Genomic DNA, 19,997 nt, shown 5'->3' on the forward strand with positions numbered 1-19,997 from the left:
CTTCCCTCTCTAAAAATAAATAAATAAAATCTTTAAAAAAAAAAAAAAACAGATACACAGACCAATGAAAATCAAGAACCCAGAAACAAACATATACATATACAGTCAATTAATATTTGATAAGGGAGCTAAGAATACTCATGAAGAAAAGATCTTCAGTAAGTGGTTCTAAAAGAACTAGATATTAAACTGGACCATTATTTCACACCACTCACAAAAACTAATTCGATAATACAAGTTAACACAAGATAGTACAATAAAATGAAACCAAATACCTCTTTGACAACCTAAATAATTACCTGCTTGGGTAAAGTTAGGTTGTGGCTGCTCTCACTATAACCAATAGCTGTGAAGAGCTTATCTTTTTCTTCTGCAGTCATAAAGTCATCAATAGCTACAAAGAAAACACAATATTTTAAGAAATCAATTGCTTCAGTTTTACATATACAATAAAAAAATTAAACCAAATTAACAAGTACCCTAAAATCAATAGAAACTAATGCTAAAACAAAGCAGCCAAATAATTTCTTCTAACATACTACTTTCACTAGTTAAAACTAGCTAAAACAAACATACTACTTTCACTAGTTACTACTTTCACCACATGTTTGCTTTTTTAGATCAAAAAAAGCAAAGAGACACAATACAAGAGAATTCAGGTCTCCTATAAGAATTTTAGAATTCCCTAAGTATTTTAAAAATTAAGTGAAACTTCTAATTAATTATCCATGTAAAACGTAACAATTAGGAATTCTAAATGTGGTGATTTCTGAATTTCAACTTTTTAAATCTCAAATAACTTTTCTTGAAAAAAAATAAAAGTTTTGTTTCAATTTGATAAACACAAAAATGTGCCAGCCTGATGTATCTGCTTATATATTCACTGCACTGAGCTTTTATTTCAAAAGAATTATGAAATAAAATTCAACCAGCTAAAATACAATTTATATAGCTTTGTCTTATCAGTGTATAATAGATGACTTGACTTGGAACTTACTTTCAGGGATCAAAGATTCTTCATCTTGTTTCTTAGATTCCTTCTTACCCCAAAACCCACTAAACCAGCCTCCACGTTTCTCGCCTGTGTCAGTAGCCTTTTTCCTTAATTTCTGCCCAGACCGAATCACCTAAAAGATTAAAATTAAAAGTTAAAAGTAAACTTCCTCTTCATCTTCAGTTGTAGTGAGGTAAGAACAATGGCTAACTTTTTTAAACACTACATTACGTTAAAAATAGTCAAGAAAGAGTTCCTTCTGAAACGATGTTCAACATGTGATTAATGTAATCTATTAACTTATTTTTCATACTTCCTAATAGCACATTGTTGCATTTTGTTAAGAATATAGCCAAGGGTTCAAAACATTAAATTTTTCTGAGCAATCTGTCTCCCAAAATTTTTTAAAGATTTTATTTACTGTTTAGAGAGCAGGAAGGGAGGGAGAAAGAAACATTAATAGAAAGGAGAAACATCTCAATCAGTTGCCTCTGGTACATGCCGACTGGGACTGAACCTACAACCTAGGCATGTGCCCTGACCAGGAATAGAATCTGCAACCTTTTACTTTGTGAAATGACTCCCAACTAGCTGAGCCACAGTGGCCAGGGCTCTTCCAAATTTTTAAGTTAAGGAGCCATTAGGACAGCATATTTCTGACCAATATTATCTTCCAAATATTTAAGTTAAAGGGCCATTATGGACGAAAGAATAATGCTTCCACATTCACATTCCAATCCATTCCAATTTCAGAATTCACTTACATTGCTGGCTTGCTAACTATGGTTATGATGGGGATAAATTATAAATAAAAATAGAAAGTCCTCGAATTTTATTTCATCCTGTTTTCTCAAAAACTCCTGGTTTTATTTTCTGCTGCTCCTTGTCTTTGCCTACTTCTCAGTGAAATATAGATGAAGAACCAAAAAGTAAAAACAGAAGGATAAAGATAATAAAAGGGTAAGTCATTTAGACTCTATCTTAATAATTTCCCAACTCGAATTTTTTTTAGGTGGCACAGTGCCTGGTGGGCCTCTATGGACTTTGAATATAAAATACTCCTTGTTTGGGATGTTACTTTGGCTCACCTATTCAGTGGCCCCAAAAGCTAGCTAGTTTTTTAAATTAATTTATTATTTTTTTTAAATAAATATCCACATTCAATATTATACTAGTTTCAGGTGTACAGCATAGCAGTTGGACATTTATATAACTTACAAAGTGATCCCCCCCACAGATGTAGTACTCACCTGATACCATGTATAGTTATTACACTATTATTATTTTCCTTAGAAAGTACTTTACATCCCCATGACTACCGTGTAACTGCCAATTTGTATTTCTTAATCCCTTCACCTTTTTCAACCAGCCTACAAATCTCTCTTCCATCTGGCGACCATTCGTTTGTTTTCTGCATCTTTGAGTTTGTTTCTGCTTTGTTTGTTTGCTTCTTTTGTTTTTTAGATTCCACATATAAATCAAATAGTACTGGTTTGGGCTTTCTCTGTCTAACTTATTTCACTTAGCATAAAACCATCTATGTCCGTCAGTTTCACAAAGGGTTAAGATTTCATTTTTCTATAGATGAAGAATATTCCATTGTATTTATGTACCACTTCTTCATTATTCAATCATCTATTGATGGGCATTTAGGTTGCTTCCACATCTTGGCTATTGTAAATTAAACTGCAATGAACACAGGGGTGCACATATCCTTTCAAATTAGTGTTTTGGATTTCTATGGATAAATACCCAGATGTGGAATTGCCAGGTCATATGGTAGTTCTATTTTAATTTTTTGAGAAACTTCCATACTCTTTCTGTAGTGGTGACACCAATTTTCAATCCCACCAACAGTGCACAAGGGTTTCCTTTTCTCCACATCTTTGCCAATACTTGTTTTGTCAATATATTCATAACAGCCATGGTGGCAGGTGTGAGGTCATTGTGGTTTTAGTTTGCATTTCTCTGATGATAAGTGACATCCGCATCTTTTCATACGTCTACTGGCTATCTATACATCCTTTTGGAGGAAGTCTACTCAGGACTTCTACCCATTTTTTAAGTGAATTGTTTGTTTTCTGTATGTAAGTTGTATGGGTTCTTTATATATTTTATATGAACCCCTTACCAAATGTATCATTGGCAAATATTTTCTCCCATCAGTAGGTTGTATTTTCATTTTGTGGATGGTTTCCTTTGTTGTGCAAAAAACTCTTTATCTTGATGTAGTCCTATTTGTTTGTTTTTCTTCTGGTTCCCTTGCTCAAGGAGACAAATCCAAAAATATAATACTAACAGCAATATCAGAGAGTTTACTGCCTATGTTTTCTTCCACAAGATAATTTAAGTATTTTAAATTGGTAGTGATTTGGTAGCGTATTGCCTGCCTCTGTGTGTACCAAAAAGCGAAATCATCAAAAAATAGAAATTAAAAGAAAAAAGTTGAATTCTATTGTAAAAAGGATAGGTTTGAGTAACAACAGCTCAGTTTCAATTAAGTTAAATAAGTTATCTTTATCAAATAGATATTAAATAAATAATAAGGGAACAGGTCTACATCTTCCCACAAATCTATTAAAAGGTCCAAGTTATATCTCAGCTATAATTATCTTTTGTCAAGCTTACCAATTCATTTTCAGCAGTCAAAATGTAATGGGAAAAAATATATAGCCGACTAGTTTAAGTTCTATTTAAAATTACATTACACTTCTTTATTTTCTCAGCACAGAAGATTAGTGTGCTTTTTTACTTTTGATGTTAAATAAAATTTAGATGACTTAGTTAATTTCTCTATGCCTCAATTTCCTGATATAAAGTGAAGATGATAATAGTATGTTCTTCAGAATTAACAGTACCAGTAATTTACACCAAAAAATGTTAGCTGCTGTTTTTTTCTTATTCTAAACTTTTTACTTAAACATTTTATGCATACAAAGCTTCAGCAAAAGCAAATCAACTCTTAGCCACCAATATTTTGAGTTCATTGCAGACTTAGGCACAATATTGTTAATCCAAGTGCTGCTGAAAACCCCAACAGCACATTGAGTACAACAGGCACTCAATATGAATTAAACCCATTTAAAAATGTAAGCACATGTATGGAGATCTACCAGTGTAATGAAGACTAAAAGAATATACAGAAATATATTAACAATAGTTATCTTTGGTATGTGACACAAAGGGTGTTTCTACGATATTCTGCTTTTTGGGGAGCCATGTTTTCTAACTTTTCTAAATTTATTTATTTTTAGAGAGAGAGAAGAGAGGTAGAAAGAGAGGGAGAGAAACATCAATGTGTGGTTGCCTCTCCTGCACCCCCTACTGGGGACCTGGCCCACAACTCAGGCATGTGCCCTAGACTGGGAATTGAACCAGCAACCCTTTGGTTCTCAGGCCAGAGCTCAAGCCACTGAGCCACATCTTTGTAACTTTTCTATAATGATTTGTATTACATGTTGTAACTTTTCTTATTTTGTAACTTTTCTATAATGAGTTGTATTACATTTTTAATTTATTTTTTAAACACCAAAAAAAGTCATGTCATGTTACAGAATAATAGAAATAACACAGAACAAAGTCACTGGGATAAGTCATGAATAAATTATGAAACATTATAAACAGATTGATTCCAATTTTGGAAAGAAAGAAGAGGTTGAGAGAAGGAGGGAGAGAAAAAAGACAAAATATCAGTAAAGAGAAAGAGGAAAGAACGGTGTGAAAAGAAAATAAACCAAAGATAAAGTGAAAAAATGGGGGATAAGAAGCATAAATAAGATACATGACAGAAAAATTAGAAGTCTGTATGCCAAAATGTTAACAGTCAGTACTGTATATTCTTAGAATTATGGATGGCTTTTATTTACTTGCTTTGCGGGGTAGAGAGTTCAAATTTTTTGTTATAAAAATTTTAAAACTTTTGCCCTTTGTATCACCTTTTTCCCCCAATATTTCAATTTTTTCTTCCTGAGACAGAATTAACCTCTAAAAACTCAAGTTTTATTCTCATTTGAGTAAGTCTCAACAACTTCCCATGAAACTTAGATTTCCTGATCCTAGGTTTAAAGGAATTGTATTAACATGTTTAAAACATAAAATCAGCTAACAAAAATAATTACCTCAACTTGTGCTTGTTGCCTTGCTAAAATTATGTTAAAAACATCTAGAGTCTTCTCCAAATCCTATAAAATAAAGAGACACTTGTAAACAAGGAAAATGATCATTAAAAGAATATTTTTTTGTCTATGATATCTAGGCTTGCTAACAAACAGTATTTGTGATCTAATGAAAGTTTAAGTATAAATTTAAACATGCACTTAGCTTTTACATTAACTTTTGTAATATAAAAAGTAAGTTTTCCAAGAAAGTAAATCCCCATTGAATACAGAAGTGAGAGCTTTAATGAGACTATTACAATACACAGATAGCCAAATATGCAAATGAAAATAAGAATATTTAGAAGGGAGACTTGTTTTAGGTATTATGCTATGGTTCTTCTGACTCCCTCTATTATAATATTATTTTACAACCACTGTATAAAGGCATCATTATAGAAGACAAAATTTTTAAGTGTAAAATTCTGCAAATCACATGTAATCTGAAGTAGAAACTGATTTGGGGAATTTACATCAAGTATGAAGAGGAATCTCGCATGTACTAGTGACCTATGTGTCAGTGCTCTGTGTGTTCTCTCATGCGCACCTCACAGTCCTGCAAAACAGATACCGCTTCCATTACATGCATGAGAACACAAGACCTGAGATGTTAAAAGACCCAATGCTTTTCTAATATATAATATTAAGTATTGCCACATACTTCAGAATAACAGGAATCCAATTTTTTACATTATGAATTTGTGGCACATCAGATGATATTAAGAAGTTATATATTCAGTGTGCTGTTTTTCTGTATTTTGAAAGGAGGTAAATAAGATTTCTATCTTGCAAATAAAAGCTATTTTTATAATACTTTGTTTTTTTAAAAGCCACTAACAAATCTAGTAATATATGTACTTCCAACTAATAATAAACAGCTCTAATGTTGATTTTCTAAATATTATTACCAATACCAAACATATGTCTCCAAATAGTTGATAGTAACCTCATTTTATCTGTTATTAGGATGAATGGGAAAGGCTCAACCCTGTGATGACTGCTGCAGGGAGAGAGGGTATAAGGGGACTGAATGGTAATGGAAAAAAAATACAATAAATATTAAACCAAAAAATTTTGGGAAAAAATACTATGCACTTTCCCATAAAATTCTCTTAAAAAGATAAACACTATTCTTTTTATTGAATAAAATTATATTTTAATGGAAATTAAATTTAAAAGAATATTAACAAATGACTTAACAAATAATACCTTTCACCAATATATGCAAGATATACCTGAATTTGTTTCTGTATTTCTTCTGGGACTTTAGTCTGAGTTAGCTTGTTTTTATAGACGTTTTTATAACTCTTCAGCAACTGCCTATGCTTTTTTATGTTACTCCATGACCACATCTGTGTATACCTTCTTATATGAACCTCAAGAACAGAATCAATTGCATATTTCCACCTGCAGATCAAAAATATTTAAAGCATATCTGAATATAAAGGTTTAAGAAACAGCAAGAAAACAGCTTTGACCTTTTAGACCTACCCTGTTATACTTATTGTTATTAACTGTTTTCCTGTAAGAGCTCAGCAGTAAGATTTCAATTCCCCAGTACAATTGTCTTATTTAAATAGATTGTGAAATGTGAAATGAAAAAACCACTCCAGGAAGAGGGTTTATCAAAGCAAAATCACAAAGGCACAAAATGACATACTGTGCAAAACTGGTAGTACCCAGTGTGGTTTTACATCGAGTCCATGTGGACGACTAAAGGGCAGTAAAACCAAAAAATGTTAAAAGTCTTGAACACTAAGTTAAGAATTTGGAAATAATCTGGGACCAGAAGTATAAAAGAATGTGTTTATACAAAAAAGTAATAAGAGCATAACATAAAAGATACCCGTCACATGTCCATATAAAAGAAAAAGTAGCTTCATTACATGGCTTTAAAGGTGTCTTAACTCAGAGACCCACTAACTGTAACATGTTTCTTATTTAAAAACTAAAATTCCAACTTACCACTGTCGACCGTTGGTATGAAGTGGTAAATAAGGTTTGTATTTTCTGTAAGGGGCATTTCTAACCATGTAATCCACTGATTCCAAAAGGTCAATCATACTTAAGTACTATTGAAACAAAAACAAAGTTACATTGATTAGACTGCACACATGAATGAACACTTAAATAAGATAAAGCTACTTAACTTCCCGTCTGACCGCCAACACAACAAATCTGTGTGTCTGGTAAATACGACAGCTCCAATCGGGAAAACACACACACACAACATGACTGCAGGCACGATAACGAAAAGGGCAAGTCTAGCTGCTTCTCTATTTTTCATAATGCATTTCTACCTCAGGGTTACCATATGGCTATTTAGCACTTAATATGTGGACAGTCTGAACTCAAATATATTTTAACTGTAAAATACACCTCAGATTTCAAAGACTTACAAAACTAAAAGGATGTAAAATACCTTAACTTTTTATATGGATTACATGTTAAAACGGTAACATTCTAGATAGGTTAAAGAAAATGCTAATAATTTTGTTAATTATTTCATCTTTTCACTTTGCTAATGTAGCTACTAGAAAATTTAAAGTTATGTATATAACTCATATTGTATTTTTACTAGACTGCACAGGGCCAGAGGCTCAATTAGTTTAATCCTTGTCCTCCTTTCACTTCTCCAGGTCTGTTATCCAAACTCCTGGGTGTGTAACCAAACTTGAGAAACAAATGGAAAAGAAAAGCCTGTCAACATAGCTGTTCTAAACAAAAAGTAAACAATATTTAATATGAGTGCCTGCTATTAAAATCTGAGGGGAAAAAACACATTAAAGTCTCCATCAACAATTGGAAAGTAAATGGAAATAATGTCATTTACTGTAATTTGATAAGATTCTCCAGCAATAAGGTAAATATCAGATAAAATACAACTACTTCTTAAATCTGATACATACTTTCTTTTTTAAACATATGTATAGTACATCTACTTTTACAAGTCAAATCTCAACATACCAAAGCAGGAGAACCATCAGAACAATCACAGGAAAGGGAATAATCACAAATGACAAAAGCAGTCAAGGTTGGAGGCTAAGCAAAGTTACAAATGTCCAACTAAATCTTACCTGAGGTTTGGTTAGTTCAATAGCAATATTTTGGACTTCTATGTTCCCATCAAGTTTGGGTGTTTTGAGCTCTGTTTCTGCATAAGGATTCATGTAGAGTTTTGCAGAGGCTGATATTGGCTGGAAAACTGATACCACATTAGAAGTAAGATACCTTTATATGCTCTTACATATGAACAATTGTAAATAATTATAAAAACAATGTTACCCTGAAAGTAAAATGATCAAAACTATGTAAAAAAATAACTACCAAAGGAATATTTAAGTATCTATTTATTTGCATTGTACCAACTGTCAAGTTCAATGGTTAAAGTGGAATCCCCAAAAAGGTAATTAGGGTCCTATGCTTCTAAGTAAGAAATGCCCAATATACAAACAATCTACTCTTGGCAATTCACACTCTAGGTAAAATTAGGCTTTTCTTCCTTGCTACAAGACATTTAATGATTTTATTATTCATTTAACATACTAATACAAGGTAGAAAACAAACCTGATTAATTTCTTATTTAATCATTGGCAGAATTTAGGAACAGAACCAAGAATAAAATTCACACTATCCAGAAAACAGTTGTTTGCCACTTCATAATTTTCAAGACAAGCACTGCACAAATTCTTAGAATAAACTAAAGAAAATATTCTTGAAGTTGAGAAGTAGTATGAAAAGGTATACTAAAGAAGATAAAAAAGCAAAGTAAAGTGATAAATATTAACTATGAATAGTATTAAAATTATATAAATTGCCATACCTGATATAGGATATAATATGAGAGTATAAAACTTTAACTAATTTAGATGTTATTTGTAAGTGAAAGATGCCTAAGAATGAAGTTGCAGATTTTTCCTAGGTCTTTCATAAGTAAAAATGTTTCCACAAACTAGCAACATGTGAACACTTTGTTATCATTAAACAGAGAGATCAATGAACATAGAGAGAAAGCACCAACTGTCATGTAATGGCAATCCGCAGTAAAAGAATATGAAGAAAACAAGAGCTGAACCAGAGTAATATGGAATACAAAAGAACATGGGCATAAATTGAGAATGAACAAAAGGGGCATACTAAATATAAACAAACCAATCACTTCTTCAGAATGAAATGGAAATGGAGAAACAGATAAGATAAATAAGCAGGAAGACTTGTTAGAAATATATTTAAAATTATAGTGAGGCTGCCAAGAAAAACTCACTTAAAAAAATCTCTAACGTGGTTCATTTGTCTTAACACTGCAACAGTGGCATACTAGAGGTGACCTGAATACCAAGATCTCTGAGAATTAGTTATTAAGCAAAGCAAAACAAAGAAAGCCTAATTTCTAAAACAAAAATGGTAACAAATTTTAAGAGGGAAACATGGAGGTCAAGGGGGGTTAGCTGTTGGATTAAAATCACTTTTAATCCAAACATGCTATATGATAAAATTAAGGTATAAAATACTCTCTTTGTCACAGTAATTTTATCAGAAAAAATATACTAAAGTAAAATATTTGATAACAAGCTACCTATAATATGAAATAAACTTTTACCATTACTTACTATATTGGTGGTTTGGAAGTATATCGTTACTTGTAAGAATTTCACTTTTCAGTTGATCCTGAACAAAAAATTTAAATTACATAAAAATTAAAAATAGAATATACACATACAAAAATATTTTGTCTTAAATCAGTATCCTTATTTCCCTCTTTATAATTAGTAACCCATTAAAAAACTAAACATTATTTATAGATATATGTCCTTAGAATAAAATATAGAAGAGAATTTCTTTAATTATAAGTACCTAAAAACATTGCAACATTGTGACTTTAAAAATATATATTTATGTAAATGCCCATGAACATGGACCTCAATTTCTAGACAAAGGCAACTATTTGTGTTACAGTATCTGAGAAATCAGAGACAAAATCTTAGAAATAGTTCAGTTCCAAAATTCAATTGCTCTTTTCTCCTCTAAATAAATAAACACGGCTTAGCACACAAAAGTTTTAAACTATCTTTCACTGTTTAGGAAATTATTATCACAAATGCTTAAAACATCTGCTAAGAATATAGTCTTGAGATCTGAAAGGTACCATCTTTATTTACAATACTCTTCAGACCAGATCAGACATGTTCAGGGTGGTACGGCCACACGATACTCTTTCAGTAATTATTTTCATATAAAACTGTGTAACCAGAAGCTATCAAAATGAGAGTGTATTGGACTGGCCAAAAAGTTCAGTTTTTAAGTAAAAGACACATTTTTCATTTTCACCAATAACTTTATTGAACAGCCTATTCACTGTTTTGTTCCACTACTTTCTACCATCTTTCAGGCAAATTCGTAATTCCATCTTCCCAAAACTTTTTATCTTTTTGGGCAAAGGACTATTCCAGGTGACTTTCACAGCCTTCCAAGGAACTGAATTTTTTTCCATTAAGATAATTTTGTAAAGACTGAAATAAATGGAAATCTGCAGGTGCAACATCTGGTGAATACCGTGGATGAATCAGAACTTCCCAACCAAGCTGTAACAGTTTTTGCCTGATTATGAAAAAACAAAAATGTAGTCATGCATTTTCCAGATGGAATATTATGCATTTTCTGTTGACTAATTCCGGATGCTCTTCATCAAGTGCTAACTTCAGTTGGCCTAATTGGGAGCATTAGTTGTTGTAATTAATCATTTGGTTTTCTGGATGGAGCTAATAATAGAGGACTCCCTTCCAGTACCACCATAAACATAGCATCATCATCTTTGGATGAAGACCAGCCTATTGGTGGTGGTTCAGTTTGCTAATCCCCATGATCTCTTCCATTCCACGTTATTGTAAAGTATCCACTTTTCATTGTCTGTCACAATTTGTTTTAAAAATGGAATATTTTCATTATGTTTAAGTAGAGAATCACATGAGAGAATACAGTCAAGGTTTTTCTTTGCTGAACTTACATGGAACCCAAACATCAAAGTGATTAACATAACCACATGCATTTCTTCCATCTTCAGTATTAAAATGGCTACTCAAAAATTCACCAATTTTTTTAAAGATTTTTATTTATTTATTTTTTTTAGGGAGGGAAGGGAGGGAGATAGAGAGAGAGAGAAACATCAATGTGCGGTTGCTGGGGGTTATGGCCTGCAACCCAGGAATGTACCCTGGCTGGGAATCGAACCTGGGACACTTTGGTTCCCAGCCCACGCTCAATCCACTGAGCTACGCCAGCCAGGGGCAAAAATTCACCAATTTTGATAAGGGGATTAAGTGGTAATGAAAAAAAACACAATAAAAAACTGTCATATGTTTTTTAAACAGATAAAATTTAAACAGATAAAAATCTGTCAATAATTAAAATAAATAAACAAATGCACACCAATATAACAGCTGTCACAATAGAGTCTAACAAAACTGTTTCAAATGGAGTTAAAGACAACTGAGTGCTACTAGAACTACCACAGGGAAAATAACCGAACAAACTTTTTGGCCAAACCAATAAAAACTTAAATGCAGTTTTGATTTAACAGTATAGGTTCTCATCTCACTCTCTAGTGAATGATCTCACAAAGATCTTCAAAAACCAGGGTGCTTTTTTTAAAATACAGAGTAGAGACCAAATACTATATTTTATACTTCTGATTTAATTATATACAACATCAACAAAAGATGGTTATCCTGTCCTCATTAAAAATCTCCTCGTTAAATAAATTTAATGAATGTAGTTAGCTCTTCCAGGTAAAAACAGAAATTACCAAAATCTGTTCCCTCGATTCCTGGTAAGACATGCTGCAGTTTACATTCCAGTAGGCACTGAGGCTATCAAGTCGGATAAGCTACAAAAGAAAAATTGAAAGAGGTCAAACAACTAATACACTGAAATTATGAATCAATATTAAAAGATTCTTATTGTGTTCAGTATTCTAAAATTATCTGATTGCCATTTTGAACTTCTAAAGGAAAGAAAGTAATGTAAAAATGGGGAAAACAATAGCTTCTTAGCCTTTTGGCTAAGTGTAAAAATGGGGGGAAATATACGCATGTTATTCAGACTTTATTATTAATCTAGTATTTGCTAAATTGTGCTTCCAGAAACACTATTTCCAAAGGAATCCATTCATTCAATTATCTAATATTTATTGAGAATTTATTTTTTTTAAAGACATTTATTTATTTATTTTTAGACAGAGAGGAAGGGAGGGAGAATGAGGGGGAGAGAAATGTTAATGCATGGTTGCCTCTTGCATGCCCCTACTGGGGTTCTGGCCTGAAACCCAGGCATGTGCCCTTACTGGGAATTGAACCTGCAACTCTGGTTCAGAGGCCAGTGTTCAATCCATTGAGCCACACCAGCCAGAGCGAGAATTTAGTTTTTAACAGCCCCTGTACATATTTTGCTGAATAAAACAGTATGATTCCTCCAAAGGATATGAATGGCTATTCACAGCAGAGAATTAGGTAAGAGGATTCTATGACCAACTAGGTGGGGAAAGCTACATACTAAATATCTCTTTTGAATATCCATAATAATTATTAGCATATTTAAAGTATTGTGGAGTTCTGTAGTTTAAGACAAAATGAAATATACCTATTTAACTGTGTGTAGCTTAATACTTTAGTCAGTAATCTTACCCGATCACAGAATATTTTTCTACAAATCCAATATCTCAATTATCTAATGCTTCATAAAATATAAGCTGGGATATGTTAATTTTGTAGAGTTTCTTTATGTGCTAGATGAAGAACCTGAACCTCAAAATAGTTAAGTGGTTTTAGACTGTTACATGACTTTTGGTATATTATGTAGCATTACCAAAACTAGACCCTAGATGTTTAACTCACACTCCAACGGCACATTCTGCTCCATCAAGGATCCTCAAGAAAATATACTGTGTTTACACCTAAGAAAACGAAGAAATTTTAATATAGTCTAATACCTTGTATATAATTTTTTCTGCTTCATTTAATACACATGGAGTCCAGTGTTCATTTGTAGTCTAAAAGAAAAAATGAATTAACTGTGAAATAAAGTGTGTGTATATATATGTATCTCAGAATAGTACTCTCCTAATTTGTAAACTATAACAAAGTAACTTAGGAAGAAAACACATATAGCTCATATTGGCCATTCCAGCAATTTGTTTCTTTACATATCTTTTAGACAAAAATCAAAGGAACAACAGTGAAAACAGAACTGAGTAGGTTCTAATTTAAATGAGTTAATTCATCCAGAAAATAATTATTGAGCTATTGTCTCGAGTATGAAAGGAACTGGGTATGAATAATAACAGAGAGCTTGCCTATAAGCTATTCAAAAAGGTCCACATTCTTTTTTTAAAAAAATCAATTGATTATTACAAAGTAGGAAGAAAACCAGGAGAACATGGAAATCATAGCAAGACCATGTTTCCAGGAAATAAGCATGGTCGGCAATCCCAAATGCTGCCATGAAATAAACTAAATTAAACTTACTCATTTTATTTAGCCAGGGTGCTACCAATGAACTTGCTAAGAACAGTTTCAGTGGAGTATTAGAGTCAGAGCACAAAGGGTAGGGAGTCAGCAGGAGGTGGGGAAAGAAAGAAAAGGCAGGAAATTCTCTCAAGAAGTTTAGTTAGAAAAAAGAGAAAGAGAAGGCAGGTAGTTAGATGGGGCCTGGGTGGAATAGAGGGTTTAGAACAGGCTTTTAAAATTTTGTTGTAAGGAGACACTTGAATATATTTAAATGCTTACAAAAAGCAGTGTGGTGGAGGGAGGAAGGGCGGACAGAGGGAAGAGTTGGAGATTTAGGAAGGAGAAGGAAACTGACTGAAAAAAGAAAGATGAAGGCAAGGAGGGCTCCTGAGGACATGGGGAAGGACAGGATCCAGATCAGAGGTGGGGAGATTACTTACAGAGTTCAATTATAATTGGAAAGATAGGAGAAAGAAATGGTATGGACACAAAAAGAGGTAAGTTTACTGTTGTTACAATAGTCCATGTAGTAGCTGAAGCAAGAAACAATGTGCCAGCCAATGTGCCAAATGCTTTATTTTTTCAATACTGTATTTTATTTCATACTGCATCAATGAATGAATGAATGTTAGTAGCAGGAGCCCAACATGGTAACCAGTCCAATAACATGTTACAGATGCTTTCTTAAAATATAATGAGGAGCATAAAAGAAGGAATGATAAATTCTAAGAAGGAAATAAAAAAGGAACAAGAAAGAAGACAAGCTAATTATCTCACACGCGCATTAAAATGTGAATAGAACTGCCAGGCAGGCAAAGGGAAGGGCATAATATACACAGAGAAAACAGCATGAGGAGCCTGAGCAAAGGTACAGAGAATCAGACAGCACACACTGAGAATGCTAGGCATCATTCTTATGCACTAGTATGCCTGTCTGTTATTAGTCAATGGCAAGTATTTGACTATTTCATTTTACTTTTGTTTTGTCACAAGTATGTTTCTACCTTCCAGGAGACAGATTTAGGTCTCTTTAAAGGTATTCTTGATAGTTACTTCAAATTCACTTCGGAAATATGCAGAAGACAAACTGAATATTAAACATTACCTTCCTGACTCCCTTTCCTGTTTCTCTAGTTCTTTTCCTTTAATGTTTCTGCTTTGGGCTTCCACTCAATATGTATCTCTACCTCTCTATGCATGTATTCTTTTTAAGGCTTCCATGTAAACATGTCCTTTTTTTCTGTTCCTCTGGCAGTCTACCTCTCTTTCACTTTTTCCTCTTCTTTCTCTAAGGCCCTATCCATATAACTAACCATAAGGCAAACATGTACCCAGTATGACTTACTGGTTACTGTCCTTAACTTTAAAACATGTTTCCTACCACCTTAGTTGTCCATAATGGAAAAAAATGGCTAATCTGGATATATACATTCTCCACCTTTAAAGATCTTTAAGAGAAAAACCAAACTACAATATAAAATACTTAATCAAAATTACTTACATACATCTCAGATGATACACATATGTACATACAAACACATACACACATACAAGTTACTTGGATATTCCATTTACCTAAACAAGAATAAGAACATGACTCTATAGAAATTTATCTTCCCCTACTTTCTCACATGTTTAAGAGACAGCTTTTATATTTCAGAATGTTTGATATTGATATTTGGGTATTTGTTAAATTCAAAAATAAATCAAAATAATTAGAGAATGTAATAGTAATCACTAAAGATTTTGAACTCCTAAAAAAGTTTTAGAAAGATGATACGTAAAATAGCTATTTGTAGCAAGAGTTGATTTTAGGCAATTGACCCCGTGACTTGGGAATATTTTACAGGTTCCACAAATATTTAAAATAAGTCCAACATTACCAACAGACTAAGTTCTCCCAGTGTGACACCAAACGAAAGAGGCCGCTTTGGATCAGTAATCTATCAAAGAAGAAAAGGTGACGTTAAAATACACTGATGGTGAAGGTGAGTCCATGCTCCACTCTTTATAGCAAGCAGCACAGAGGAATTAGCTTACAAATAAGTCTCACAAACCAAATGGACTGTGAAAAGAAAGGGGAAGAAGGCAATAACATGGCTGAAAGTATCCATATTTTGTAGACATGACACTCACACTTTCCCAGTGAAACTCTTTTCTTACTAGAAGTAAGAAGACTCACTACAACTAAACAACTTCTTGTCAAGATAGTTAAAAAGAGAGTCTCTTTATGTATAACATTAAAGGTGTTCTTCATAAATAAATAAAACAAAGTGTCACAGAGAATAACACTGCCACTAAATTTTTTTTAAAACAGTTCAGATGTTCACTCTTAGACATGTGAACTATCTCTTTAAGTTTTAATTTCCTTGACACTTTAAAAATTTCTTTTGACAGAAATGCCCAAGATTCTTAATATTTAACTTCCCTAGTCACTTAACCCGAAATCTGCCAATATTAAGCTTTTGTTCTATTTTTGATCTTCAATCAAAAATAACCTAAGTTAACCTAAGTTAAATCTACCCACAGTGCTTAAACTGTGGCACAATGTGTACAGTGTCATTGTTTTAGACATCTAGAAGATGGCCAAGTCATAGTTTTCTGGTTGTGACAGAACCTAGGGAAACTAGAAAGAGGAGGAAAAACAATGTTCTAAATCACCCAACAATGACTCCAGAGTTTAGTCACATAAACCTTTCTCAAATAGGAAATATGCAGGATGTGACAGAGTTGAAAGTACAAATAGCTTTATGAGCTTTGTTTTTAATATCCGATATATTATGATTATGGCAACATATTTTCCTTTATTCCCCCACTCATCTTTTTACACCTACAGATAACTAGCTCAAAATAACTTACACCTAATTAGAAGGAACTTCAGTGAAACATAAGTCCTCAATTGCTGTATATTACTCACAAACTACTATCATCCAATGAGCAACTTTGTGATAAATTGTTCCAGTGGGTTGGCCAAAAAGTTTACTTTTTTCTGTACAATGGCTCTAGTAGTGCTTAGTTGTCTTTAACTTCATTTGAAACAATTTTGTTAGACTGTATTGTGACAGCTGCCCAATCTGCATGCATTAAAAAAAAAAAACCTATCAAAATTGGTGACTTTTTGTGCAGCCATTTTAATACTGAAAGTGATGAAAATACGAACATTTTTGGTGTATTATGCTTTATTATTTCAAGAAAAGTAAAAAACACAACTGAAACGCAAAAGAAAAGACTTATGCAGTATATGGAGGAGGTGCTGGGACTGATGGAACATGTCAAAAGTGGTTTGCAAAGTTTCTTGGTACTATTGACATTTGGGCAAACAATTCTTTGCTCTGGGGCTGCCTTATGCACTGGAAGATGTTTAGCAACATCTCTGGCCTCTACCCACTGGAAGCCAATAGTGGGAGAAAGCCAACATACTCAAAATATCCAAATCAATAAAGTTACTGGTAAAAATGAAAAATGTGTCTTTTATTTTATGGAAAAAACTAAACAGACTATTGGGCCAACCCAATACCTTCCTTACTCCCACTTCCTTTACTATATTTTTCATTATTCTTCTAGGTACAATAATTAAAGGTAAATCGCATTGAAGACAAATCTACAATGAAGATTCCTTTACCATTTAAAATCATTTTCCTTTTAGATTATTTTAATATATTGTGTTGATGGCATCAATTTAAACATAAATGATGTTATTTATCCCACTCCTGTGCATTTCTATATTCTTTTCATTAAAGAGAGAGAAATAATGTACTTTTCTAATTGTACTTGCTCATTAACAAATGCTTAGTTTAAGTTCCAACTGAGGTTTCTCATTCATCAATATGCCATTAGCTTTAAGAATAATTCTCTCACTTCCATCATGTGTTGACTAGATTTCATTCTCCTAAGTTTGCTTTACATAAGGGCACTGATGAGTAGTTAGGTTTTTGAAACATTTATTTGTTAACAAAATTCAGCTTGATTACTACGTAAAACCAAAAGTATAAGTTAAAGATGATATGTACTAAAAAAATTAAAGAAAAAATTTTAAAGAAGAAAAACTGCAAGCATGTCTTACTGAACATTAATTTATATAAGAAATTTATCAGAAAGGGGAAATAAAACCTATAATGTCAGTATTGCTTTAATTTAATTCAAACTTAAAAAGCAAATTAAAAACAAAAAAGAATGCCAATGCATCTTTAAAATAGAATAACATTTCCAGTTTCTTAGGTAAATGAAAAATCTCAAAGTTTCTTACATATGTTTCAAACTTTAAAACAAAGCAATATTTGCTACATTTTAACTAAAATTAATAAAATCAATAAATAAAATCAGTAATATAGTTCTTAATCAACTACTGTTAAACTCTGGGTTATAAATAAAGTTAGATCTTCAAATACATTGTTGCCTACGTACATGAGTCGATATGGGTATTCAGTCCAACTGGATGGAACAAAAGAGAATGGGACTAGCAGTCGAGGGACCTGGGTTTTGTCCCCACTTTACCAACCACCATTATAATTGGTACTCCATCGTCTCTTGGAATAAATTTTTGTTAGTATAAAAAGAAAATTAGTTCTTAAAGTTAGAGTAGTATAAGTTTTAAGACAAACAAAATTCAAAATAAATACTGAAGTCAAAATGAAATCTCATATATTAGCTTTAGAAAGGAACATACTGTAGTTTTATTACATATTTATACTCATAAGTGTCCCATCACAGGAAAGGAGAAACGGTAGTGTACTGATCAGAAAAAACATCAACCATGGATTTAAAACTGGGCACAAATAATACATATGTAGACATATCAAAATTAATATAAAATACACATTTAATTACTAATCTAAACTAAGGAACCTGAAATTACTTACATCATCTTCATATTTAATATGAATGTCTGTGATTTTTACTTGTACATTTTTAATTACTTGAGTTGCCAGTTTTTCCAAAAATGTATCCTTTCTGGCTTCTTTTGGTTTATCTATAAAAAATAGAAATATATAAGCATAAGAGTTGAAATTCTCACAAACCTCATAATCAATGACCAAAGGACAGCTAAGGCACTACTCAATGGAAATTACACCCTTTTCTAGTGTACTTGTTTTATTTTAGATTTATTTTAGGTTTGAATATGCATTTCCAATTTATTACTTATTTTTGAAGTTATGTTGTAATCTAACATTTTACCTTAGAAGACAGAAATTAAGTGGCAATGTGTATATATAACACATGGCATAAAAACTACTTTTACCTACCTTTTGAGCGATCAAGACCTTTAAAAGGTTTCTTAAAATGTTTTTTGTGCTTTTTACGCTTACGTCCTTCTCAGTGGAAGCATTTTAGTGAGAAAAGGATAAAATTCAAGTTAGCAGACTAGAGGACAGAAAAGAAAGCAAGAGAATTCTTCCTGACATAAAATTCTAATACAATTCACCTTATTTTATTCTAAGCTGATCCATTATTTCAGTATAGAAATTCACAAACCTTCCTTAGTCTAAAATAACCAACCTTCTTTAATCTAGAAAATAATTTGGCAGGTACAATTACACAAAAATTGGGTAAAATATCCATACATAATTCCCTTTATAATATTTATGAATTTTCACAACACAAAGTTTAATTTTAATTTCAATGTTAACCAAAATATTGGAAATGTAATAATGACAGAATATAAAACTTTCAGATAAAGTTTTTGATTAATATGTGGTAGGGACAAAGGAATACAAATGTGATGAATGGGTAGGTTGGCGATGATGACTTCCTCTGGATGATAGATCTCAAAAGAAAAACCCTTTAATGACTTAGGGATATAAACATAAAAAGGGCATAAAACATACATTGAACTGTACATTGCACCTGGCTTAATAATTTCATTAAAACCTAATCCCCTTTTATTTGGCACTGCCTCATTTTATGGCTTTACCCAGCACCTATCTCATCCAAAGTATAAATATTTACATTCAACAAGACATCAACTGTACTCTGTACTTTTGAGGAAGTTTCTGTATGGCGTCCCCTACCTCTAATTCCCACTCTACTCCTACTAAACGTCCTTCTATCCTACTACAAGACTATTATCTTCTAAAACACTAGTAACAGCTTGCTAGTCCCCTGTTCAAATTCTTTTAAAGGCAGGCTTCCAAATAAAAGACAGAAGGTCTTTTCATGACCTGACTCCATCTCCCTATTTTGTTCTATCCCTGCCACTCATCCATACACTGGATACTTCAGAAATATTTTTATTTTCCAAGACAAAATAAAACTTTCCAATGCCTAGTGTCTCTACATGTGTCATTCCCTGTGCCCTCCCTGATGTTCTTCACTAGGCAAACTCCCAGGAAGCTTACAAATCTCAGGTC

The 19,997-nt window shown here is 32.4% G+C and overlaps 1 protein-coding gene across 4 annotated transcripts in view; it reads right to left on the minus strand.

Moving 5' to 3' along the window:
- Positions 1–19,997, minus strand: part of VPS13C (vacuolar protein sorting 13 homolog C) — a 175,869-nt gene that overhangs the window by 124,136 nt on the left and 31,736 nt on the right. For 2 of the 4 annotated variants that reach the window (XM_028507282.2, XM_028507285.2), the window contains exons 7-18: positions 18,894–18,959; positions 18,510–18,619; positions 15,534–15,593; positions 13,134–13,193; positions 11,952–12,032; positions 9,760–9,817; positions 8,226–8,353; positions 7,114–7,220; positions 6,384–6,555; positions 5,113–5,175; positions 998–1,127; positions 300–394 (exon numbers count right to left, since the gene is read on the minus strand). In XM_028507282.2, coding sequence (XP_028363083.1) covers positions 300–394; positions 998–1,127; positions 5,113–5,175; positions 6,384–6,555; positions 7,114–7,220; positions 8,226–8,353; positions 9,760–9,817; positions 11,952–12,032; positions 13,134–13,193; positions 15,534–15,593; positions 18,510–18,619; positions 18,894–18,959 — 1,130 coding nt within the window. The remainder of the gene's footprint in view (positions 1–299; positions 395–997; positions 1,128–5,112; positions 5,176–6,383; positions 6,556–7,113; positions 7,221–8,225; positions 8,354–9,759; positions 9,818–11,951; positions 12,033–13,133; positions 13,194–15,533; positions 15,594–18,509; positions 18,620–18,893; positions 18,960–19,997) is intronic. The other 2 variants (XM_028507283.2, XM_028507286.2) reach the window with 1 other exon arrangement.

This window comes from Phyllostomus discolor, chromosome 1, assembly GCF_004126475.2.
Source record: "Phyllostomus discolor isolate MPI-MPIP mPhyDis1 chromosome 1, mPhyDis1.pri.v3, whole genome shotgun sequence".
Taxonomy (NCBI): Eukaryota; Metazoa; Chordata; class Mammalia; order Chiroptera; family Phyllostomidae; genus Phyllostomus; species Phyllostomus discolor.